The sequence below is a fragment of the Panthera onca genome, chromosome C2 (assembly GCF_046562875.1).
Source record: "Panthera onca isolate mPanOnc1 chromosome C2, mPanOnc1 haplotype 2, whole genome shotgun sequence".
NCBI lineage: Eukaryota > Metazoa > Chordata > Mammalia > Carnivora > Felidae > Panthera > Panthera onca.
The window spans coordinates 2,462,316-2,487,959 of record NC_138347.1 but is presented as its reverse complement, the minus strand read 5'-3'; the positions used below and the strand labels follow the sequence as shown (position 1 = coordinate 2,487,959).

At 61.8% G+C, this 25,644-nt stretch overlaps 1 protein-coding gene across 5 annotated transcripts in view; it reads left to right on the top strand.

The window, feature by feature from the left end:
* Positions 1-25,231, top strand: part of AGPAT3 (1-acylglycerol-3-phosphate O-acyltransferase 3) — an 81,189-nt gene extending 55,958 nt beyond the window's left edge. For 4 of the 5 annotated variants that reach the window (XM_078452706.1, XM_078452708.1, XM_078452709.2 and 1 more), the window contains exons 2-9: positions 4,889-5,115; positions 12,445-12,614; positions 15,040-15,201; positions 16,310-16,463; positions 17,039-17,141; positions 19,689-19,764; positions 24,286-24,484; positions 25,091-25,231. In XM_078452706.1, the coding sequence (XP_078308832.1) occupies positions 4,938-5,115; positions 12,445-12,614; positions 15,040-15,201; positions 16,310-16,463; positions 17,039-17,141; positions 19,689-19,764; positions 24,286-24,484; positions 25,091-25,179 (1,131 nt within the window). In that variant the 5' untranslated portion in view covers positions 4,889-4,937 and the 3' untranslated portion in view covers positions 25,180-25,231. Of the gene's footprint in view, positions 1-4,888; positions 5,116-12,444; positions 12,615-14,521; positions 14,732-15,039; positions 15,202-16,309; positions 16,464-17,038; positions 17,142-19,688; positions 19,765-24,285; positions 24,485-25,090 lie in introns of those variants that run through there. The other variant, XM_060641012.2, reaches the window with a different exon arrangement.
* The last annotated feature ends 413 nt before the right edge of the window (positions 25,232-25,644 follow it).

The following is a 25,644-nucleotide window of genomic DNA, read 5'->3' as shown; positions in this document are numbered from 1 at the left end:
GCGGAGGCACGCGAGGCACGTGGGTGGAGGGACTGGCACCGAGTCTGAGTTGGTCCCCATGCGGTGCTTCCCTGCACGGAGCCCGTGTGATGGAGATGCCCGGTGCCGCCCTGCCAGCCTCGATTTCTTTCCCACGCAAAGGCTTTGTCAGAAACGTGGGAGTTTCCACAAAGACGGGGGACGGGGCGCCTGGGAGGATATCTGAAGGTCAGACCACCTGACTGGCTAGTTCATGAACAAGAGGGACCCAGGGACCAGTGCCGGGAAAGAGGGGCCCTGGGAGTCTGGGGACGGGCCCTGAGGCAGGTGCAGGGGACGAAGCGCTCTGCCCTTGAGCGGTGAGGCGGGGCCAGGCTTCCCAGCAGGACGTGGGAGGGGCCTGGGGTCTGGGGACGAGGCCGGAGTATTTGTGGCAGGGGTGTCACTCCACTAGGGCGGCCAGGACAGAGCGCCGCGGGCCGGGCAGCTTCGGCGGGCAGTTCTGGAGGCTGGCTGTCTGAGATCCAGGGGTGGGCGGGACTGGATCCCCGTGGGGGCTGTGGGGGAGGGATCTGTTTATAGACAGCGTCACCCCCGCCGTGTGTGTCTTCCCACATGGTCCCCCTCTGCGGGAGACCGTGTCCGAATCTCTCCCTACGAGGACACCAGGCAGGGTGCTTTACGGCCCACCCCAGTGACCTCATTTAACGCGATCACCTCTTCAGAGACCCCGTCTCCAAATACAGCCATATTCTGAGGTGCTGGCAGTTAGGACCCCAGCATGTCTTTTGGGGGACACCGTTCGCCCATAACGGGAGGTGCCCCAGTGGGCTCTGAGAGCAGCCAGGGGCCTCACGTGACGGCGGTGAGGTGTCGCAGTGCTGCAAGGTGCTTCCTCCCTTCCCCTCGTGGCCCTAAGCCACAGACAGCTCGGCCGTGGGCACCACAGGCTTGTAGCAGCAAAAGCACCGGGAGGGACAGGGTGTCAGACCCACCAGGGGTCCCCCTTCTTCGGGGGCGGGGCGCTAGAGCTGGGAGGAGGGTCTGGTTTGGGCTCCCAGTCCTTCCTGCCACGCTGGAGGGAAGGCTGGCTGGCGTCCCCAGACGCCCCGGGTCGGCGTCTGTGGTGGCCGGCGGCCCCTGAGTTCCGTGTGAGGCCGCGTTTAGCTCAGTCGCCTGGCTTACTGCCCTCCCGACAGGCCGGCGGTCTGTCCTTGCCTTCCAGCCCCGAGGGGGTGACTCCACCCCACACCCCCACCTTGAGGAGGGGTGCGAACTCAGGAGGCAGCCACCTCACCGTCAGGATCAAGTTGTGCAGATGCGGGCTTCCGGAACGATCTAGACCTATTATCTAGTGAAGGGGCTTAGAGACAGGCCCAGGCTTCCTTGCTCTGTCGGTGATGGCGTCTGAGCATTAGTGAGGGGGTACCAGGTACGCAGGCCAGGGCGGCCGCCTGCCACAGGCCCCAGGGGCCGCTCCTGAGAAGCAGGTGGCCTCTTCTGAGGCCCGGGCGCGGGGGGCTCACCCAGGTGTGCTGTGGTCACGGTCACGGACGGGTGAAGGGCCGAGTTCTGGGCCTTTCCTCGTCTTCCTTTGTTGGACGCACAAATCGGGGAGCAGCTTTATGGCCGAGGCCCGGGCCCTGGCCTCCCCCGTCGTCCTGAGCTGCAGGCCTTGAAGCCGCTTGGGCCCTTCTGGTCCTCAGTTTCCAGCGGGCACCAACAGTGGCCACAGGGGCGCCTGGTGGCGCTGTGGCCGTAGCCAAGACGAGAAGTGTTTAGGACGGAGTGTCTTCAAGTAACCCATCCAGGAGGAACTGTTTGGCTTAAAGCCTCGCGCGTAAGAAATGTAAACTTGTTCGGGAATGCTGGGTCGGGTGGCTGTCGAGAGACTTCATGATGTATTTCGTCACAGCGAGGTCGCGTGAGGCGGCACGGGAGATGCAAACCCGGCGGGGAAGACGGGAGGGAGTACGCTCCCTGGCCTCCCAGAGGAGGGTGGTGCCCCGCGTTTTGAGGGGGGACGGTGACAGAGGCTGTTGAGCAGTGAGGCGTTAGACCCCCTTGGCTGCCTCTAAAAGAACGAAGTCGTATTTAGAAAGTAGAAACTTCACAATGTGCCAGAGTGCGTAGCGCTCGCGTATTTAAAGTCGGGTTTAAAAACGTAGAGACTCGCTTAAACTCGTCCGGTGAGAAGGTAAGCCGGTTTTGTCGGGCGCACAAGCCAGCGGTCTTGGCAGCCTGCGTCGAGGGCTCCCCCGGCCGTGCTCCTGCCCCTCCAGTGGGAGGCCGAGGCCGGGGAGAGGCTGGGAGCGTGTGGGCCCAGTGGGAACGGGGCGTCGCCCCACCCCCACCCTTCTGCAGGGGACCCCTGCCGCCTGTCCCCGAAGGCCTGTGATGCCGGTGTCGGCGGCGTGTGGCTGGGGCGCCAGCGTCCAAGCAGACAGTCGGCACGGCGTACTCTCGCGGGGTGGGAGGGAGGACCCCTGACCGCAGCGGGTGACGTTCCTGAGGGTGGAGTCTGGCCCCCAGGTGAAGTCGTGCATTTTGACCCCACTTCTCGGGTACCCGGGCCAGATCCTGACAGCCCGGCTGACCAGCAGCAGGGGAACATGCCGGAAGACGGCCAGCCTCAGCAGAGCCCCGGGACAGGCTCACTTTCTGGTGCCCGAGAGCCCGGCACACAGCACCTAGGACCCACCTAGGGTGGCTGCAGCAGGGACCGGTGGTGGCCGAGGCTCACAAAGAAGGGCAGTCATCGGAACGAGGCCCCAGGACCACTACCAGCCCCACGCCACGTCCATCAGCCCTTGTCAGGTCCCCCACTTAGCCCCGGGGATCAGCCCTTGTCAGGTCCCCCACTTAGCCCTGGGGACACGGCCGGGAGGCCAGCTGGACCCAGACAGGAGGGTGTGGTGCTGGCGATGGGGCCAAGGGGTGGGTGCAGCTCTCCGGGGGGTTCTGCAGATGGACTTTTAGACCAGAGCCTCGGGGGCAGACCAGGGACTGGCTACTTACCTTCACAGCCACGGGGGCTGTTGTGAAACAGGTGCAGGGGTGGAGTGGGGCCCCCGCTGCTCACAGCCCGAGGCCCGCCGGCAGGTGCAGGGGCGGAGCGGGGCCCCCACTCCGTGGAAGGAGCTGTGGTGCACACTGAGCCACCAGGCATGTCCCGTGTGGGTCTCCTCGCGTGAGCCCTCGGGAAAGGAGGCCGGGTTCACGGTGCCGGGCGTGGAGCGGTGCTGCTGGGGCAGGGGCGAGGGGAGGCTCCCAGACTCGACCACGGCAGTGGCTTTCCAGGCCGTCCCGCCGCACAGCAGTGAGCGCGTCTGAGCTGTCGTGAGTTGTACCTCGATAAGGTTGACTTTAACATCAGATTCTCATACCTCGCGCCCTAGTGATGGAAACAGCAGGTCGGCCACAGAACCTAGGAATCTGCCTCAAAAAGCATGACGGCTGAGGTGCCGATCTCTGAGCTGGCTTCCGGGGACCCTGGTTATTCTGGCCCACGAGGCCCGAATCCGAGATGGTGGGGGTGCGGGCAGAGCCGGGCCTGCTGGAGCGGTGGGGTGCAGAGAGCCTGCCACGGGCCGGCCTCGGTGCCGGAGGACGGACAGCAATGCCAGGTCTGGCCAAAGCCATTGCCTCCAGGGCAAGGAAGAAGCTTGTGGTCAGGCCCGGCCGGTATGTCTGAGACTGCTTTACCGAAGGGCCCCTGCCCGTGGGAGGAGCGTGGACCCGGCCTCACTGCCTACTCTGGAATTGGTCCTGATCCTTCTCTCGCTGTGACCCTGAGCCAGGCACTGAGCCTGTCTTTGCTTCTGTTTGCTCAGAGGGGGGTTTGCAGTGACCCCTAGGAGGCAGTAAGACGCTTCTCAGGGTGGGCACTTCAGACACAATGGGCTGGGTCGGTCGGGATTGCTCGTGGGGCTGCGGGCATCCGAAGGTCTGGCTGGAGCTGGACAGTCAGCCTCCGCGTCCAGAACCTGCCGCTCACATGTCCTCCTGGCAGGGCAGCCAGGTCCCCCAGAGCCAGCTATGTAAGGACCGGGGGCCGGGCAGAGTTGTGCTTTTATGACTCGGCCTTAAAAGTCACTGCACTTTATTTCTGGCCCAGTCGGTTTATTCTCTGGGGGTGGCCGGTTCCCGTGTGCCCGCAGGTGTGGTCAGCTTGTAAAGTGACGCGGGGCCTGCCCTGGAGGGTCGGGGAGCCCGGTGTGTGGCTCAGAGCCCCCTCCGCGCCCCACCCCCAAAGAGGGTGCGGGCGCCTTTCCCACGGACCAGGTCTGCGGGTGCCCCGGCCGCGGGCAGCCCTGAGTTTGGGTCACGACTTCCTGCTTGGTTCTCTGCCCACAAGGGGGTCACGGGGCAGCTCACGGGACAAGTTCAACCAAGAATTGTGAGCTTCTGGCTTCACCGTTGAAAATAAGAAATGCATGTGAAAAGGGGACAAAAACTGGTCAGGTTCCTGGGTGAGTCACCGCCTTTGTGTTAGAGCCAAAACAAAGGCTTTTAGCTTAAAAAGTGCACCACTGTTTGGGAATTAGGAGGCATTAGTTACGGTATCGTGGATCTGTTTTCCTGGAGAGTTCGTGTGCAGTTTGACGACGGTGAATGCGTGGTAAAAAGTCTAAAATAAAAACTGTCTGTCATGCCGTTTCCTAGAGGGAATCACTGGTAATGCTCGGGGACATTGGTTCTAGTCTTTTCTGCCTCTCTTGTGTGCCCGGGGGTGTCCGCGTGTGGGCCTGTGGGGTGCGGGGTGGGGTCGCGGGGTGCGGCCCCCGTGAGCTGCCGGGGGTCGGGCCCCAGGTCGGGGCCGTGCCGTGAGCGCCGCGGACGCGTCCCCGGGGCCTGCGGCCGCCGGGGCCCCCGCACCCTCCTGACCGCTGCCCCCTGTCCTTTGCAGGACGGCCGTTCTCGCTGAAGGACCCTGCACTCGCTACTGAGCGGCGACCATGGGCCCGCTCGCCTACCTGAAGACGCAGTTCGCGGTGCACCTCCTCATCGGGTTCGTGTTCGTGGTGAGCGGGCTGCTCATCAACTCCGTCCAGCTGTGCACGCTGGTCCTCTGGCCCCTGAGCAAGCAGCTGTACCGCCGGCTGAACTGCCGCCTCGCCTACTCCCTGTGGAGCCGTGAGTGTGGCCCGCGCCGCACGGCTGGGGGGGGGGGTGTGACGGTGGGGGGGGGGGGTTCTTTCTGCCGGATGAACCCCACACACGCCGCGCCGTAACGGGCAGGGGCCCCCGGGGGTGGCGAAGGCTTCCGATGACGTGACCGGGAGGCGGGGGCCTGGCTGGCGACCCCCGGGCTGGGAATTGGGGGGTGGGGGGGGGGGGTGCTCCAGGGTGCTCAGGGCTGGCTCCTGGCCAGGACACGAGCAGAAAGACGCTCCCCCCCTCAGACTCTTGGTCTGGCTGACCCAGGTGACGTTGCCGCACTCGACCGCTCGGACCCGCAGAGACCAGTTTCCTGAGGTTTAACGTGGGGTTTTGGATATTTGAGAACAAATGCAACTCAGCTCAGCACCCCCCAGCCCCGTCCCTGCCAGCTCACGGGCCGGGGTCGGCTCCCGTGTGCTCTGCCAGCCCGTCACCAGAGCGTCGTGAGGCAACCCTCGGGTGGCCTGTCCTCTGGTACCTATCTGAGCGTCTCTCTGTGGAAGAGAAGGGCTCCTGCCTGCGTCCTGGTTAAACAGCTGCGTGTGGACGTGTGTGTCTGAGGCCTGTATGCATGTGTGCGTGTTCAGACCTCGACGACAAAGCCCACCGTTGACAGAGGTGAACGCCGCACGGGGGCCTGGGGTGGGGGGGAGCCAGGCACACGTCAGGAGGGCAGCTCGCCAGCGGGCGTCCACAGCTCGAACAGCAGCAACTTCTGACGATTAACCCACAAAATAAGGATGTACCTGGAGGGATATCTGCAGAAGTACATACATACAGACATTCTCGTCGTGTCATTTCTATATTAGCATAAAAGTGGCGGCAGCCACAGTGCCCACAAGTGGAGGCCGGCTACGGTGAGTCCGCCTGGCACAGCCGTTACCGACCGGGGACCGTCTCTCGACTTGATAGAGGACCATCTTCAACGTCCTTTTTTCCTAAAGTCTACTCATTTATTTTGAGAGAGAGAGAGAGAGAGCATGCGCAAGGGGAGGGGTAGGCGGGGAGAGAGAGACAGAATCCCAAGCCGGCTCCACACCGTCAGCGCGGAGCCCGACGCGGGGCTCGAACTCATGAACTGTGAGATCGTGACCTGAGCCGACACCAAGAGTGGGACGTTCGACCGACCGAGCCACCCTGGCGCTGCTTAAGACACGCTTTTAAGCGCAAAGGGAAGGTCTCCCGCAAAGTACGTGGCATGCTGGTTTTTTTGAACACCGTGTGTGTGAGGTGTGTGCACGTCTACACGGCCGTTCGTGCCCAGAGGGTCTCAAGGGGTCAACGGGAGACTGAGTGTCAGGGAGTGCAGGGAGGAGGGCCTTCTACTTTTTTCCTTTTTTGTTTTACTTCTTTGCTGTTTATTTTGCCTTTTATTTTTTTTAGGGTTTACGTTTATTTATTTACACGTCTGACTTCGTGCCGTTTACATTTTTTCGCATAAGACCCTGTTTCTTTTCCACTAAAGAGAGAGTAATAGCCACCGCGTGCCTGCTGTGTGGGGAAAGGTGGGTCTCCATTCGCCTCCCGGTTCCGGGGCAGAGAAGGGAGCCCCGTCGAGGAGGCCGTGACCTCCCGCTGCCTCTGCCGAGGCCAGCACGCTGGCCTGTGGCTTTCTCTTGCCTTACACACGTAGCAGCTTCAGTGCCCAGGGTTTGGTTTCTTTTCTGGATGAGACACGATTTGTGTGTGGGGGTGGAGTGGGGGGAGAACCAGAATTCCTCTGACGTGAAAAATACAATGAGTTGTTGATGAGCGTAAGACGTGATGTGAGCACACACCCAAAGGGCAAATGCTAATCGATAAAAACAAAATTGTAGACTCTGCCTCCAGCAGGATGGTGAGGAGCTCAGTCCCGGAGAAAGCCGGCTGGCTTCACAGGAAGTAAGGGAACCTCTCAGCCCCGCCCCCTCCACCCAGCAGAAAGCGGGGTGCTCACTGAATCTCGAGGTTGCCTTCCCGGGGCCCCAGCTGGGCCCGCTGCAGGGGAGGGGGGACGCTGGATCTACACCAGGACACGGAGCCGTGGCCGGCGGGGACGGGGAGCAGGTTCGAGGCACCTCTTGGGATCAGTAGCTCCGAGTTAGGCCTGAGGAATCTGTCAAGACAGATAAGATGGGAATTCACGGTTGTCCGAGGAGAACAAAAGACTGACAGACAGCGACAGGTGTGACAAAGAATCAAATAGAACTTCTATAAATAAAAACCGTAATTGTAGTTTTTAAAGTGAACGCTTAGAAGACGCGTGTTCCGTCACGTTGGACCCTGCTCACGAGGGACGGGCACGCGGGGCGCACACGTGCGGCGGAGCCCCGCCAGGGAAGTATGACACGGGAGCGACGAGAAGGAAGGAGGGACGCGCAGGTCTGTGGGGGGACACGGGGAGGCAGCGCCGGGGGAGGTGATGGCCGAGGACGCCCCCGGATGGATGGAGACGTGGTTCTGTGGCTCTAGGGGGACAGCGCATGCCCAGCAGGGAAAGAAACAGAATCCACACGTGGACCTGCCCCAGGGAAGTCACAGCCCACGGAGACAAAGGGCAGGCTGTACAAATACCCAGACAGGAAAGCCGGGCACCTGCCGGCTGGACAGATGGGCCTGGTCTCGGCCCAGCGGGGTCGAGTCAGGGGCTGGGAGGCCTTGACCCCGAGGGAGCCTCACCACCCTGGCCCAGCTGCCTGCACAAGTCAGGAACAGCCAGAGGCCAACGCACAGTGGCAGCCCTCACAGCCCACGGACAAGCACCTGAAAACTCTCTCTGGTGAGAATAAAGCTGACAGCACGACAGGGGCTGAGCTGCAAGAAAGAAGGAAGTCAGAGAAAACGGCAAGTAGGTACCTCTGAACGATCCTATTACATAGTGATGCCCGGTTTGTGAGGCTGAAACAGGGGTCCGGGTGGGGATGGGGGGGCCGCAGTGTTCCGGTGCCCCACCCCCACCAGCCCTCCATTCTCATATTTGCCAGGAAGAGAGCGGCCATGTCACCATTGGACTTGGCTAAGGGAGGGCAGGGTGGGAAACAGACATCAGACCAACCTCAGAGCTATTAGAACAAGGTGGATTAAACGAGCAACGACAAATCCTTTTTTGCAAAACAGACAAAGTAGCGGAAAGCGTGGAGAGGAGAAAACGTGCTGGAGGGGTGAAGGGGGCTGGGTAGCAGCCCGGCCTTCTGCTGCTGAGTGCCAGGCCACGGGAGCCCCCAGGGCACCTGCTGAATTTGGGGGTGTTCTCCACGTTACCCTGAAATACAGGGGCAAGTCCTCCTCATGTTAGGGCCGCATGGGAGGCTCCCCTACATTCCGGGGGCGCACGGCGAGCCCTGGAATCTCAGTGCCCCCGAACCTGCCTTCTGTTCAACTGGATGTGTGGTCCTGTCCCCGCCCCGTCAGGCCTGGCGCCCTCCCGCTGACCGCCGCGTTCCCAGCATGACTGTTGTCTGGCCACAGAGCTTAGGGTCACACGTGTGGAGCCACATGGCCTGTTCTCGGCCGACCCGGCCAAGACTGAAGCTTCCCGGCTGCAAAGGAGAAAACCGCCAGCCTCACAGCAGAAGTTGATGCAGGGAGCACGTGTGCAGCGATGTTCCTTGCGGGGCTGGGGTAAGCAGGGAACGCTCGCTCGCCGTGGAAGGGCAAGCATGTACCTGAACGGAGGGAACCGCAAAAAAATTAGTGAGGGCTCAGGAGCCAACCAGCAAACTGCTAATTCCAGATGCTCCCCAGCTCGGCCGGGACCACAGGCAGGGACCCTCCGCCCACCGACGGCTGGCAGGAAAGAGCGGCCTTCCATCAGGCGACCCTCTGATAGGGCCCATCTCCAGGACAGCGACAGGGGGCGGCCGGTGTCCGTCCGTCCGGTCACTCCCGGGTCAGACCTCTCACTCCATCAGAAAGGCGGAGGTCCCCGGTGCTGGCCACGGCGAGGGGCTGCGTTAGGAGGGGGAAGCCTGCCCGCCAGCGCACATCTGCTTGTGGGACGCCACCCGTGTCCTTGCGCGCAAACGCGGGTGCCACGTGCCCAGCCGCCCCCCACAGGGCTCTTCTGTGCATCCGGGCTGCTGCCCTGTGCTTCCCCTCGGCGGTCGTGGGGACCCGGAGAAGCCTTACGTGCGGTGGTGATGTGCTCGCGTCCCTCCGTTCTGATGCAGCGCGCCTGCATTTGTGGCCGCCTTGAGATCCAAAGCATGGTGGGACGTGGTCATCCTCTGCCTGCCTGCAGAGTGCGGCCGGGCCGGGCCTCAGTGTCCTCACCGCTGTCACCGGCCAGCACGAAGGGCCGGTGGCTGTTCTGAGCCCGCGTCGTGGTTTCCAACGGTGTGCTATCCAGGCCCGTCCTGGGAAGTGGTCGTGGCCACAAGGGGTGTGTAGGCATAGTTATAAGGGCCAGCGTGAGTGAGGCACGTGTCGTCAAGCCTAAGTGAAGACACGGCCTTGAAAAAGATCCTTTTTAGAAAATTCCGCGTCCTGCGTCAGTCTTAGATGAGCACTGTTTCGCTCTGTTCCGGATGCCTCCGTGAAACGCAGCGATGGCTGGGAAAGCCGGCATTCGCGGGACGTTGACCACGTGGGGGACCCCACAGCTGGCGCACTGCCCTCGCTGCCCTTGGCGTTTCTCAGTCTGGAGGTTGAGGCATCAGTGGCCCCTCTCAAGCTAACGATGAGGAAGCGTTGCAGAGTCTGCCCGCGCTCCCAGCGGCGTCGTCCACGGGAGTCGACAGCGGGACACCTTCAGTGTCCATCGAGGGATAAGCGGATGGAGCAAATGTGGTCCGTGTACAGTGGAAAACAGAGGAGGAACTCCTGCCACGTGTGACCACGCGCAGGCAAGTGCTGGACCTCGTGCTGAGTGAAATAAGCCGGTCACGGAAGAAGCACCACCCGGCTCTGCTCATACGAGGGACCCAAGGTCGGCAAACCCTACAGGCGCACAGGGGCGTAGACTCTTGTCGTGCGAGGTGAGAAGGTCCGAGAGGTCCGTGGCCACCAGCACCGTGCCCACGCGTAACGATGCTGGCTCGTGCGCTGAAGGTCTGTTAAGAGGGCAGACCCCAAGTCTTCTTACTAGAGTAATGGGAAACCGCTTCCTGGTGCCCTAGCCGATCACTTTCGGAGCCACGGTCCCATCCACGGTCTCTCGTGGACCAGCGTGCACCTGGAACTTTGCCCAGGCCCTGCCAGACTGCTGCCATCGGCTAAATGACAATCGGCCGGAGAGGGAGGGGCAGGAGCAAGGCTCGTCACCTGGTGTGGGCGTCTGTGGGGTGCGGCTCTCCGGGGGTGGGGGGGCCAGGGGAGCCCGGTCCACAGGGGATGGGCTTTCAGATGCACCAGTGGCCTTGTGGCCTCCCTTCTTTCTTTCCTTTTCTTGTCAACAGCTTTACTGAGATAAAATTCACCCACTTAAAGTATACCGCCCAGTGGTTTTGGGGTTCGGCCCAGAAAGGAACCCCGGCCCACCGACGGTCATTCCCCTCGTCGCTGCGGCCAGTACGCTAGTTTCTGTCCATGGATTTGCCCATTCTGGACATTCCTGCAGCAGGTTGTCCTTGAAGACAGACTCACCATGAGCACGATGCTTTCAAGACCCGTCCACGGTGCAGCTGGACGACATCACCTGGTGCGGACAGACATCGTGTCCCATCCGTCCAGCAGTCTGGGCGCTCGGGTAGTTTCTGCCTTCTGGCTGTCACGAACGATGCGGCTGTGGGCGTGCGTGCACAGGCTTTTGCGTGCACATCTGCGTTCGTGTCCCCCGGGCAGATCCCCCCGGGTGGGGTCGTTGGGTCTCCCCACCTGTCTGTTCCGAGATCGCGCCCAGTACTGTTCCAACCACGGCAGCTGCACCGTTTTTGCGTCCCCACCGGCGCCGTACGGGGCTCCAGTGTCTCCTGCCCTCGCCCACACTTGCCCCCGTCTGTGTATGACCATGGCCGTCCCGATGAGCGGGAAGGGATGTCTCACTGTGGCCCGGGTGTGCGTTTTCCTGATGACTGATGATTCTGAGCGTCTCCTTGTGTGCTCGTTGGCCACTTGTGAGTAACCTTTGGAGAAGTGTGTGTTCGGATCCTTTGTCGTTCCACGCCCCTGCCTTTCTCCAGTGCAGTCTAATGTGGGATAGACGTGGCCACGACTGGCGGGTTCCCGGGTGCTGAGTCAGCCTCTGACAGGTGGCCTCTTCTGTTGACCCCGCCTTGGGTGGCAGGGACTTCGGCTGGTGAGTTCAGGTATCATCCGAGGGGCATACTTCTCATCCAGCTCCCATCACGGAGGAAGGTGAGACCCCAGAGGCTGCACGATCGGGAGCGTGCCGGGGGCCGAACTTTTGAAGCCCCCACTTTAGGCCGGGCTGATGGGGACGCCCATCAGAAGGAGAAACCAGCCGCGGTTCTCTGCTTCTTGCGTGTTAACGTCACAAGCTGTAGCCCGTTGGGTCCTCCAGAGGCCCCTGTGAGGAAGCTACTGCCTTCTCCTGTCTGTAAATGGGGACACCGAGGCCTGGGAAGTCAGGCTTGGAGCCCAGTCTCCAGGCCCTGCCCTCCATCCTCGAGGGACGGTCCCCTCAGAAGACGGATGGGCTGGTACCGAGAAAGAACGGGGCTGCCCCGTGGAGACCCTGAGCCTGCGAGTCGGGCTTCCTGGTCTGCGAGGCCACCTTTTTCGGGACGCCTGGCCCGATCGGTGGGCCCACGCTGGCTGGCAGTGGCTCAGCACGGCCACCCTGCTGACCACAGCAGTCCCGCAGCTGACTGTGCGCGTGCGCCCACCCCTCTCCCCTCCCAGTCGGCGGCTGCAATGTGACAGTTCCTCAAATCACAGCACGTGTGGGAATCACACCTGGACATTTCACAATTTTAGAAATTACTGCTTTCCTCTGCTTCTGCTTTCCAATTTGTCTTCTACCTGACTTACGTTTAAAGTTTTTTAATGTTTGCTTATTTCTGAAAGTGAGAGAGACAGAGCGTGAGCAGGGGAGGGGCAGAGAGAGGGGGAGGCACAGAATCGGGAGCAGGCTCCGGGCTCCGAGCCGTCAGCCCAGAGCCCGACGCGGGGCTCGAACCCACGAACTGTGAGACCGTGACCCGAGCCACGGTCGGACGCTTAACCGACTGAGCCGCGCGGGCGCCCCTCCCTGACTTTTGTTTGGAAAGGGTAATTATAATTTTGGAAAATCTAATTTATGAAACATAAAGCGCCAAGACTCATTTCCAGCAGGGCATCCCGCTCCGGACGGACGTTCGGTGAGCGTCCCCTGGGGCCCGGGCGCGGCCCCCTGCCCGCTCACGCCGCCCCGTGTGTCTGCAGAGCTGGTCATGCTGCTGGAGTGGTGGTCCTCCACGGAGTGCACGCTCTTCACTGACCAGGCCACGGTGGACCGTTTCGGCAAGGAGCACGTGGTGGTCATCCTCAACCACAACTTCGAAATCGACTTCCTCTGCGGGTGGACCATGTGCGAGCGGTTCGGCGTGCTGGGGGTGAGCCGCACGGGGGCCCCGGGGAGGTGCTGGGGGTGAGGGGTGGGGGGGGGTTCCGGGGAGGTGCGGGGGGTGACGGATGGGGGGGTTCCGGGGAGGTGCGGGGGGTGACGGATGGGGGGGTTCCGGGGAGGTGCGGGGGGTGACGGGTGGGGGGGTTCCGGGGAGGTGCGGGGGGTGAGGGGTGGGGGATCCAGGGAGGTGCTGGGGGTGAGCCGCACGGGGGTCCCGGGCAGGTGCTGGGGGTGAAGGATGGGGGGGGTCCAGGGAGGTGCTCGGGGTGAGGGGTGGGGGGTCCGGGGAGGTGCTGGGGGTGAGGGGTGGGGAGTCCCGGGGAGGTGCTGGGGGTGAGGGGTGGGGGGTCCAGGGAGGTGCTGGGGGTGAGGGGTGGGGGGGTCTGGGGAGGTGCTGGGTATGAGGGGTGGGGGATCCTGGGAGGTCTGGAGGTGAGGGGTGGGGGGTCCAGGGAGGTTCTGGGGGTGAGGTGTGGAGGGTCCAGGGAGGTGCTGGGGGTGAGGGGTGGGGAGTCCCGGGGAGGTGCTGGGGGTGAAGGATGGGGGGGTCCAGGGAGGTGCTGGGGGTGAGGGATAGGGGGTCCTAAGAGGTGCTGGGGGTGAGGGGTGGGGGGTCCTGGGAGGTGCTGGGGGTGAGCCACACGGGGGTCCCTGGCAGGTGCTGGGGGTGAAGGATGGGGGGGGGTCCAGGGAGGTGCTGGGGGTGAGGGATGGAGGGTCCAGGGAGGTGATGGCGGTGAGGGGTGGGGGGGTCTGGGGAGGTGCTGGGGGTGAGGGGTGGGGGGTCCAGGGAGGTGCTGGGGTTGAGGGGTGGGGGGTCCAGGGAGGTGCTGGGGGTGAGGGGTGGGGGGGTCCGGGGAGGTGCTGGGTATGAGGGGTGAGGGATCCTGGGAAGTCTGGAGGTGAGGGGTGGGGGGTCCAGGGAGGTGCTGGGGGTGAGGGGTGGGGGGTCCAGGGAGGTGCTGGGGGTGAAGGATGGGGGGGTCCAGGGAGGTGCTGGGGGTGAGGGATAGGGGGTCCTAAGAGGTGCTGGGGGTGAGGGGTGGGGGGTCCTGGGAGGTGCTGGGGGTGAGGGGTGCGGGGTCCTGGGAGGGGGGTGAGCCACACAGGGGTCCCGGGCAGGTGCTGGGGGTGAGGGGTGGGGGGGTTCCGGGGAGGTGCTGGGGGTGAGGGGTGGGGGGTCCAGGGAGGTGCTGGGGGTGAGGGGTGCTGGGTATGAGGGGTGGGGGATCCTGGGAGGTCTGGAGGTGAGGGGTGGGGGGTCCAGGGAGGTGCTGGGGGTGAGGGGTGGGGGGTCCAGGGAGGTGCTGGGGGTGAGGGGTGGGGAGTCCCGGGGAGGTGCTGGGGGTGAAGGATGGGGGGGTCCAGGGAGGTGCTGGGGGTGAGGGATAGGGGGTCCTAAGAGGTGCTGGGGGTGAGGGGTGGGGGGTCCTGGGAGGTGCTGGGGGTGAGCCACACGGGGGTCCCTGGCAGGTGCTGGGGGTGAAGGATGGGGGGGGGGGTCCAGGGAGGTGCTGGGGGTGAGGGATGGAGGGTCCAGGGAGGTGCTGGGGCTGAGGGGTGGGGGTCCCAGGGAGGTGCTGGGGGTGAGGGGTGGGGGGGTCCTGGGAGGTGCTGGGGGTGAGGGGTGCGGGGTCCTGGGAGGGGGGTGAGCCACACAGGGGTCCCGGGCAGGTGCTGGGGGTGAAGGATGGGGGGTCCAGGGAGGTGCTGGGGGTGAGGTGTGGGGGGTCCTGGGAGGTGCTGAGGGTGAGCCACACGGGGGTCCCAGGGAGGTGCTGGGGGTGAAGGATGGGGGGTCCGGGGAGGTGCTGGGGGTGAAGGATGGGGGGTCCGGGGAGGTGCTGGGGGTGAGGGATAGGGGGTCCTAGGAGGTGTTGGGGGTTAGGGATGGGGGGTCCTGGGAGGTGCTGGGGGTGAGCCATGCGGGGGTCCCTGGTATCTGGGTTTTCCTTCCCAGGAAAGGAAGGCCCCTGGTCCCTCTGCTCCCAGAGTCTGGGGTCCAGGCACCCACAGCTCCCCGGGGCTTGTCTTGAGCTCAGGTTTCTGACATTTCCTCTGGGGAAGGCTTACCCAGAGTCCCTGCCAGCTGAGCTGTGTCAGGTAAGGGCCCCGCGAGGCAGGCCGAGGAGCACGATGCAGAGAAAGCCTCTGTGCCTGGAGGCCCCGGGTCTCCCTCAGGCAGCCCCAGGCCCGGCGGCCACGGCGGGCGCCCTCCCTCCGCCAGGCCTGCGCCCCAGCCTCCTCGCCTGTGGGACAGCGTGCCTGCGTGCTTGGGGTCACGCTGAAACCGGCGGCCAGGCTCAGAGCCCGGCCTCCTCCCTGACGGCGAAGTCCCCAGACACCCAGCCGGTCCGGGGCGCCTGAGCGGGTTCTGACCCTCGCCACCTGCCCCACCCCCCCGCCCCCAGAGTTCCAAAGTCCTGGCGAAGAGGGAGCTGCTGTACGTCCCCCTCATCGGCTGGACGTGGTACTTCCTGGAGATCGTGTTCTGCAAGCGGAGGTGGGAGGAAGACCGGGACACCGTCATCCGGGGGCTGGAGCGCTTGGCGGACTACCCCGAGTACATGTGGGTGAGTGCCCGTCGGCCGCCCGTGCCCAGAACCCCCGCGGCCTGGGCCTGAGCCGGCCGCTGTCAGCCCACGGGCTCTCCTGCACCTGAACTTACAGGCCGGGGCGTCCCTCCAGGGCGGCCTCCTCCACCCGCTGCAGCCCAGACGGGAGCCCCTTCCTGCATCCCCAGCGGGGCTGTGGGACCAGAGCTGCCCTGAGGGCCCCTCAGGAGACTTCTCTGCGGGGAGCAGCTTCGGGGCGGGGGGCGCCAGGTTGCGGAGCAAACCCCAGGGACCCCATGGTTCTGGGGGATACGTTTGTACCTCGGCCCCAAGAAGATCTACCCTGCTGTTCACAACACCCACCCTTCAGGCACCTGGGTTTGGTGGGATGGCCATCTGAAATTACAGAAATTACAGTCGGTTTGAAGATGGTTTCTTTCTTTTTATTTTTTAAGTTTGTTTGTTTTTGAGAGAGAGAGCACCCGTGCGCACCTGTGTGAGTGCGCGTGTACTCTGAGCGGGGCAGGGAGAGAGAGAGAGCACGCGTGTGAGCAGGGGAAGGGCACAGAGAGAGAGAGAGAGAGAGAGAATCCCAAGTAGGCTCTTGCATTGTCGGCACAGAGCCCGACGTGGGGCCGCAAACTCCTGAACCGTGAGATCATGACCTAAGCTGAGAACGAGAGCCGGACGCTCGACCAACTGGGCCCCCAGGCGCCCGAACGGCGTTTCTCTTTCTAGTCTTTCTTTCCGGTCCCTGGCAGAGTAGTTCTTTGAGAAGCGGCTCCCCTCTCAGCATCTCTGACCCTCACGTTAAGGCAAAGGGATGAAAGCCTGTTTTCCGCTCAGGGGGGCAGAAGGCTGCAGGGACACCTTCCTGCTTCCGGGAAGTTGCGTTCTGCATTCTTTGAGAACGAGCGACACGCCGTTAGCCGTTGGGTGAGGGACTTTGTGTGGCTGGAGCGTGGATCGCAGCCCGGAACAGGACGGCGTTTTCAGCGATGCCACGTGCTGGTCACTAGAGTGTTCCGTCAGTTTGACAGATTCAGTGACGCGCGCTTTGTGGGTGGGAACGTTCCCCGGGGCCTGTCGCCGGGGTAACCTCCGTCCCCGTGCTCTCGTGTCCTAGTTCCTCCTGTACTGCGAGGGCACGCGTTTCACGGAGAAGAAGCACCGCGTCAGCATGGAGGTGGCCGCCTCCAAGGGGCTGCCCGCCCTCAAGTACCACCTGCTGCCTCGTACCAAGGGCTTCACCACGGCGGTCCAGTGCCTCCGGGGGACAGGTAAGCGGCCGCCACCTGCCCTGGGCTCTGCGTGCAGCAGGACGGGGGAGTGACCTGCCCCGAGCCACGCAAATGACATGTGAGATACAGGCAGAGGCAAGTGGGGGGGTTAACGTGTGTGAGGCTGTCGTGTCCTTTCCGACACGACGGAACGCTAGTTAGTGGGGAATCAGCAAAGCGATGAAAAAGCGTGTAACTGGAAACCTTACGAGGGGAACCGTATGTGTTCCTGATTAATCCCAACGGAGGCAAGATCAAAGAGAGGGGACAAAGAGCAGAGCAAGTAGGAAGCAGCCAGACAGTAAATTTGGACACGAACGGTCAGTAACTGCACTCGACCCGCGTACCCACGTGGCAGGAAGGTGAGCCTGCGGTGGGGCGCAGGACTGTGCGGGGCGGGTTTGGGGTTGTGCGGGTGCTGAGCTGCGTGCGCGTGCCGTGCGGCGTGGGCACCAGCGATGCTGTGGTGCAGGGGTGGGCGCCGAGGGATGCGGGGGCGGAGTGGTGCGGCCGCAGGGGCAGGTGCGGGCGCGCTGCGGCCCTGGCCCAGGGCTCACCCCCGCCTCTCCCTACAGTCGCAGCCGTGTATGACGTCACGCTGAACTTCCGCGGAAACAAGAACCCGTCTTTGCTGGGGATCCTCTACGGGAAGAAGTACGAGGCAGACATGTGCGTGAGGTGAGCTGGGAGGGTCCCCGCCAGTGGCAGCCACCCCCCGCCCCCCGCCCACCTCCCCAGCCCCTGGCACCGGGCCCTCCCTACGCCCAGGGGAGGCAGCCTTCTCCCCAGGACTGCAGATGTGGGGACAGACACAAGCACCCCTCCTGCAGGGTGGAGGGGTGGGTGCGGGGGTAAAGGCAGAATGTTCTGGAAGCTCTGGGGGAGCAGCAGCCCCTTCTTTTTAAAAGGGGCCGAGTGAGGTTCAGCTTGGACAGTGACCAGGCTTGCTCTCGACAGAAGGGTGAGCTGTCCCAGCTCAAGGGGCCGATGCTCTTAGTGGGGACTGGGAGGCCAGCTCGGGCGTGATTCCATGCGCGCCCTCCTGCTCCGCTCTCTGTCCGAATATCCCTGGGGAGACTTGCCCGTCCCTCCGTCCCTTCAAAGGCCCGGGAGGGCAGGACCTTCCCCGGCGTGTGGGCGGGTCCCGCGGAGCCGTTAGCTCCTGTGTCTGACACCCGCCAGCACCGGCTGGGTGTCTAGCCGGTCACGCTGGCCCTCGTCAGAGGCCCCCCTCCGGTGAGTGTAGAGAACGTGAGCAGGTACATGTTTGAAACGACAACATGCTGGGGGCACCTAGTCTCCCCACCAGGAGTAACTTTGTGAATGTGAAGAGTGAGCCGGGAGGCTTTTTCCTTCTGAAGTGTGCAGCAGAGCTCGAAGTAGGTGTAAGGCCTCGCTGCATCCTGGGGTGGGGAGAGAGCCCGGGATCCTTGCCCTTAGGCCTCTAGGACCACCAGGGACTGCGTGGCTGATCTGGGGCTGACCTGACCCTGGCTGTGACTCCAACCAGAACACATGCCGTGGTCCCGGGCAGTGGCAACAGTGGCGGGCTCTGTGTCCTCCCTCACCTAGCCGGTCCCCGGGGAGTCAGGGGTGCGCCTCGGCCGCCGGGGTCCGAGCTGGCGGGTTGAAGGAGCTGGGGGAACTCTGCAGTCCAGCCCCAGGCCGGTGCCCACGGCCGCCGCACCGGTTGCCCCTCCGAGTGGACGGTGCCCCCCGCTCCCCACCAGCAGGAGGAGACCCGTTCCTTCCTCTGTTTGTCGTGCCCTTTATTGCAAAAGGCATGGAGTGACATTTTACCTAATCTCGTAATGGATATGTGCTTAGAGCTTCTAAAGGCTTCAACTTCCTGTTTTGTGATACTTGCCATTGGGGTATTTTGTATAAAAGCAGGATTCCGACGAGTGTAAAACGTGCTTATAATCCAGCCAAAGTTCTCCTGGCCCGAGGGGGCTTTCCCCTTTGACCCCACCTCCTGTCCCCTCCCGGTGAAGTTGCACTGGGGGCAAGGTCAGGGGCATTTGGTGGTGGGGGCCCGAGCTCCCGGAGTCTGTGCTGGCCCTTGGGGCAGAAGCCTTGAAGAGGCTTGAGTCGACGCCAGGAGATAGATGCCCGTCTTTATCTTTATGTTTAGCACCATTTTGAGTCCTTATTTTATACGTTTCATACTGCACGTGGCCGCCTTGTGATAGAACGTGGCTGCGGCATCCACTCTGGGATGTGGATGTACAGCCAGGGAGGGCAGTCGAGTGAGTTGGAAGCCCTTAGCAGCCCTCCCTCTGTAGACAGCCCCCTTCGGAACTTCGTGTCCTCACCTGTGGCACACCAGTTCCCAAGAACTTTGGGGGTCCACAGAGCCACCCAGGGGCTGCTTGTCGTGTGGCCCCCGCGTCACTCCCATGTCTGACGGCACATGTGCTTATAAAACTTTGCCGTTTTCCTTTCAAATACGGGGGAGATCGGGAGGTCTAATCCGCAGAAGCAAAGTTCTCCATTTTCTTAGAGATAGGGTGAGGATGCCTTCAGCCACAGAGATTCTCCCAGGGCCGCCCTTACTCTGGCCTGCTGGGTGGGCCCCGGCGCCCCCTGCTGGCGATCTCAGGTGCCGCGGCTGCCGCGGGTCCCCGTCCTTGCCCCGGTTCCCCTCCCCAGCTGGCCCCCCCGGGCTCCAGGGCCGGTAATGCGGCTGCTGATCACTTTCGTAAATAAGTTCGTGTCTTCACTGGAGTCAGCTGTCTGTGAGTGAAGACTGAAGTCCTGAATCTCTATCGCTTGTCGTATTTGGAGCACGTAGCTTTCGTTTGTGAAATACATAATTTTCTTGGCCTAGTGGAAGACACTCTGAGTTCTGACTATTTCCAAAGAACGAACCATTAAGACCCAAACTCCTGCTGCAGCCTACAAATGCCCGCCCTCCACAGTGGGAACGGGGCACGATCTGCTCAGGAGAACCCCTCGTGAGAGTCGCTGGCTTTGCCTCGAAGGTGAATGGTCTCCCGGCCCTCCCTCCGGGGCCCCCGCGGTCCCGCAGGGCTCCAGGCGCTCCACTGTGCCCGGGTGGACGCCTTCGACGTTTGTGTGTTTTTAGGAATTGAGAGTGAGGCGTGACCAGAAAAGGCGGGGGGAGGGGGCAGAGAATAACCGAGCTGTGCCACGATTATGTCCCCTTTTCTGTGCGATGCCATCCAACAGTGAGCCACTTTGCTCTCGATCTTAACAAAACAGGAGATTCCCTCTGGAAGAGATCCCGCTGGATGAAAAGGAAGCAGCTCAGTGGCTCCACAAGCTGTACCAGGAGAAGGTAACTCAGCTTTCCTCCCCGGGGGCTCGTGAAGAGGTCTGGACGGGGCGGCTCGCAGGGCAGGTGGGACCTTCTGGAGACGGGGGCGGGGCGTCTGCAGTCCTCGAACACTTCTACCCTCTTTATTCTTTCCATTTTCTTGTGAGAAATCAACACGCTGGAGACGAGTGTAGAGGATAACACGGTGCTTCTACAACCGCGGCTGGTTAACGTTCTGTCACATTTGTTTCCTTTTTTCGTGTAAAAGAAGGTATAGATCTGTAGCCTCCACATATATATATGGCGTGTGTGTGTGTGTGTGTGTGCGCGCACGCACGTGTGCATGCCACAGGTGACATGAGGTTATCCTTATGCCACCCACCCCGGTCCTTCCCTCTCCATTCCCCGGTAGCACGCCCTGCCCTGAACGCCCTGCCAGCTTGGTTTCCGTACGTGGGCAGGACGTTAGATCTTCATCTTCAGCATCGTGGGAGGCTTAGAGAATGAGAAAGTCCTTTCTGCATTCAACAAGTACCCTTTTAAAGGCACTGACGAGCTCTTAAGAAAATCTGGGAAATCTCTAAGGGTCCAAAAAGGAGGTTGAGCTGAAAAGCAGGTGGCGAGCCTGTGACCCGGGAATGCCATGCTCCGCCAGCGGGTTTTGTGAGTCCCCTCAACCTGGAGTCTTGATTTTTAGCGCCTACCCGGAACAGAAGATCAGGGTTTGATCTCATGCCAGGTCCCTGAGATCCTGAGATCCAGGCCTCAGGACCCTCCGAGAGTTTTCCCCCGCACGGTGAACTGAAAGAAACCTACTTTCCAGCGCAGGGAAATGGCTCTGACGCTCCCCCTTCTCCTCTCGGTCTGGACAAGGGCTCCCTGATAACACGTAACCACGGGTCTGCCCTCGAACGGCTATGCTAGCGACACAGCTCAAGGAGAATAGAACCAAAATATCAACACAAGTGGTCCTAGGCAAATCACTAGAGTTCCTGAGAGAAGCCCACGCAGGACCGGAGGGACGTTCCTCCAAACCTCAGCTGCTCACGATTTCCACCGGGAAAATTCCGTCGGGGAGGAGCTCATAACCAGACCGCACGGGCAGGGCGCACAAAGAACCGAAGAGATAAACTCTCCAAAAACTGTAGCCAGTGGAACTGTCAGAGACTAAAATCAGTGCGTCCGAAGCGATGGGGCACAAAGAAGGAACTGAAAAGAGAAGGGAAGGATCTGCAGAAAAAAAGGCAGATTTAAGAAAAACCGAGTCGAATTTACAGGCAGGAAAAATCTAGCTGTGGACAGTAAAATCTTAATTAATAGATTAAACAGCAGATTTGATACAGCTGAAGACACAATTAGTAAAGTGGAAGATGGAGAAGAAATTCCTGGGAAGGTAGCAGGAGGGAGTGGAAACATAAAAGGAAGTACAGAAAACACGGAGGGCAAAGTGAGAGGTCCAGAAAAGAACTGCTGGTGGGTCTGGAAAGAGGCAGGAGTGGCGAGGAGCAGGGGTCAGAAGGCCGCCGTCAAGCTCCTAGCACTCGTCAGGTTCAAGAGCCACAAGTCTGGAACAGGGTAAGTGAAAAGATACCCACTCCCCAGTTATCACTGAAATTGCAGAACACCAAAGACGACCAGGAGCTCTTAGAACAACCAGAGAGACAAGACCGATTCCCTGGGAGGGAACGACCGTCACGTTGACATTAGACACACGTCTTACTATGTATCAGAACCTCTTCTAAATGTCTTACGCGTGTTTTGTCCTCACAGTAACCGCACACAGCACTCTGGCACGTGCATACATTATACGTGAATACACGTAGAAAAACAGAGAGCACACACAAAATAGAACGAAGAAAATAATAAAAACAGCATACGTCATAGTGACGGAAAGCAAAGCCACAGGAGTGGATCAGCTGTACCGCATGCTCTTCCTGTGAAAATATTAATGATCTAGAAATCCCCGGGCAAGACCGACCAGTTAGAAGCGTAATTGCATCAGTAGAGACAGAAAGGTGAGCTGACCAGAGAGCAGAGGACAATGGTGAGAGTAGCATCTCTAGCTTAATGCCCGTACGTTTGAAAACTTAGACGGAACGCGGGATCTCCAAGAACACAGCTCTCTCCCGAAGAGAAACGCAGCCTGCGTGCAGAATCCGTACGGCGTGTGTGTCTCGGGTCGGTGGAAAGGCAGACCCGGCACCCGCCAGCCGGAAGCGGGGAACGCGTCCCTGAATCTAGGTCCGCGTCAAAGAGTTTGAAACTCTTGCCGCAGACCTTTGTGAGCAACGGCATCTGCGCGGCACGAGATGAGCCGTGACCTGGTGGCGCGTTACTGGGAAATAGGGAGCCGGTGTGTGTGCTTCCGTTCGCTGCGAATCCATCCGCGTGAACGAACTGCGGACCATCAACACGGCTACGCCTTGGGGATGTGGTGTACCGAGAGAGCCGGCCGCTGTGTGTTGGGGACGTATGACGCCCCTCACGGGAGGCTGCCAGCGCATCTCGCACGCGTGCCCGTTGAGCGTGTGTGTGATCGGCGTGGGGGGAGCATGGTGACCCCGGAGGGGACGGAGCGGGGGCCTCATCTCCGGCTCCCAGGTGTACCTCCCCAGATCACCTGGTGCAAATGCACCAAGCGACAAGTTTTGACATCCGCGACTTTTTGGGGTATTTTTATATTATCTGCCATGTTTTTCTCGAGTATCGAGACATATACTAATACGGTAGGCTCGGCTGTCCTTCCTGTCACATGTATTTTACAGTAAGGACCGCATACCGTGTGCTGTCTGTTTTTTCTTTCTCCGGTCACCATCGTTTTTATGTCTGTCAGCGTTGACGTACGTAGATTTAATTCACTCCTTTTCTTTTAGAAGATCTTTAAAAAAAATTTTTTTTTTAATTTAATAAATCCCACCCCCGACATGGGGCTCGAACTCACGACCCCAAGATCAGGAGTCCCGCTCCAATGACCGGGCCAGCCGGGCACCCCAGTTCACTCCGCTTAAATGCCCTCTTCTGGCCTTGCGCCACGGGTGACGGCCTGTTGTCCTCTCTGCGAACAGTCAGGTCGTGTCCCGCTCTGTGCTGCGCGTTTCTTGGAGACACGGACTCGTGCCGTCACCGTTGGCGTAGCCTACTCACTTTGCGAAATGTTTCTAAGCTGTGCTTCGAGGAGACGCCCAGTTCACGCTGAGCGTGAGAGGCCCCTTGCCCCCCGGGTCGTGTGAGTAGAGGGTCCGGCTGGCCCCCTGCAGGGACCGGGCTCGGCACTTGGATCCCGAAGCCACAAACAGCCTCCGAGACACGTTGACACCTTACACGGCTACCTCCGGTCATAACCTAGGAACGGACCCCGCTCTCGCCAGCGGAGTACAGAGGTCGTGCCCGCGGCTTCCCCATTCTGCAGATGTGGAGACGGGGCTGCGGGTGGCCTCCCGGCCTCCTGCCCTCGCGCCGTCTGCGCGCCTGCTGCACGGTCAGGAAGTGGTACCCCGAGGCCAGCGCTCCTGCCTCCTGGCCACTCGAGCCCTCCTAGAATGTGCGCTCTGGGCCCGTGGCCCCGGGGCCCCTCCGCCGCCAGGCTTCGGGGGGATGGGGTCAGGGGTCTGCAGGCGTCGGCGGGTGGGATCCTCGCCAGCGCCAGCATGTTGAGCGGAGGTTTGCAAGGAAGGGAGCAGGCGGGGCAGGGGAGGGTCGGGAGGAGAGGGCGGGAGCTCCAAGAGCCAGCTCCAAGAGGCTGCCTCGGCGGGTCGGGCCCAGCGTTTCGTCTCAGTGAGACAGCCCCAATGTGACCGAGTCTGAATGCTCCCGTGTGCCGTGGGTGAGTGCCGTTCCCCCTGAAATGCGGGCCAGGGCCACACGCCCAGTGCATGTGCACACTGGCACACGCTTCCCGCCGGGGGGCCCCGTTCAGAACGGTGCAGAGCCGCCTCCGCCCGGGAGGAGCGGGTGTGTACGTGCCGCGGTGGCCACGAGCACCAGGCTTTTGTACAGGTCCTCCCTCAGGACGGCAGGCGGGCTTGGCCGCCTCCCTCCCCCTCCCCCACCCCTGCAAGCAGGATCCTGGCTCCCGGGTGGGTGTCGACAGGGGGTGGGCCTGAGCCCTCCCGGTTAGACAGGGCAGTGGGCGGGACCAGCAGCCCCGAGAGGAGCCACGCCCCCTCCCTGGGAAGCAGACAGGTGCCTGCAGGAAAGGATGTCCTGGACGGGAGGAGCCCCTCCCCTGGGAGACCTGGGGGCAGGGGGATGCGTTGTGGCAGGTGCACGACTGGGCTCCAGGCAGGTCAAGGCCGTGCCCCACCCGCCCCGCCTTCAGAAGGTAGCAGGAGGCGATGAGGTCAAGGCGGAGGTGGCTGCCTGTGCCTGGCTGGCTTTCAGCTTTGACACAAGCAGCCCAGGGGCTCCGCAAAGGACACACCGTCCCGCATCTGCCGCGCACTCACGGCTCGCCGCTTTCTTTACGCGGAACTGTGGTAGACTGAGTCCGTTTCCGTGGTCAGTACTGGTCAGTACAGCGGCCACTGTCGTTGACTCTTTCAGGACGCGTTGCAGGAGATGTATAACCAGAAGGGCGTGTTTCCAGGAGAGCAGTTCAAACCTGCCAGAAGGCCGTGGACGCTTCTGAATTTCCTCTTCTGGGCCACGGTCCTGCTGTCTCCTCTTTTCAGCTGTGTCTTCGGCGTCTTTGCGAGTGGTTCCCCCCTCCTGATCCTGACGTTCCTGGGGTTTGTGGGGGCAGGTAACGCACGCGAATGATAGCACAGCTCAGGGTCGGGGATCTTCTGAGCGCCAGCCGCAGAGCTCCGCAGGGAGCTGGGTGCGCCTGGAGCCCTTTTGGCCTCAGAGAGCGGGCTCTGTCCACTAAGCCACAGGGTCGTGGAGACCACAGCCAGGTCCCAGGGCCACGTGCTCTCGTGGCATCCTGTGCTGAACTGGGCAGGCGCCTGTGGGGAGTCCCTGAGCTACTCTGTCTGCGTTCGGGTTTGGGGGGTTTGGGGGGGGGGCTTGATGGTCTGAGGGTCTCTGAGGACATGGTCATTACTGTCCCGAACAGAATCGTGGGCGCTCGGGACCGCCCAGGTATCCTTGTCGGAGGGACGGGCACCCAGTCTGTCCCTGGGCACCTCACAGGGCAGTGCAGCCCCCACCAGGCCCGCACCCACCTCCTGTCGCTGGAGGAGCGGAGGCCATCACTCCCCCCCAGACGGACTGAGCACGGCAGTGGGAGGGGCCGGGGGAGGGGAGAGGGCTGGCCTGCCATCCCCCTGGGACCCTGCCCAGTAGCGAGTTCCCTCACGGGACGGCCAAGCCATCAGTCTGACCTTGCCTCTTTCCTATTTCAAAGCTTCCTTTGGAGTCCGCCGGCTAATAGGAGTGACTGAAATAGAAAAAGGCTCTAGCTACGGAAACCAAGAATTTAAGAAAAAGGAGTGATTCCTGGCTGTGGTGGCGCACACGTAACCCGACGGCGGTGTCCAGTTAGCTCGATTAAAAACAGAACCACGCACCCAGATCGGAGGAAAAGACACTTAGAAACTATTTTTCGTATTAACTGGTGACTAATATCAACCAATAAACCTTGAGCCAAGAGTAAAGCCGTCGGAAGGCCTGCGGACGATGACGCCAGCGGCACCCCGGGCGGGGTCCCAGTGTCCCACGAGCCAGGCTCCGAGGGCGCCGTGCGTGCGGGCCCACCGCTGCCCGGGGGCCGGGTCCCACCCCACCGCGACCTCGCGAGAGTTCTGCCTGCCAGAGGGAGCCTTCGGCTGCTTTCTCTTCTTAAACTTAGATCCATTTTTGGTTTTTACCAGTTATTTTGGGAACTCCCCCTGCCCCCCCCCCCCCCCCCCCGCCTCCTCCCCTGACCCCAGCAAACCCTCCCCGTCCCTCCCGGGAACG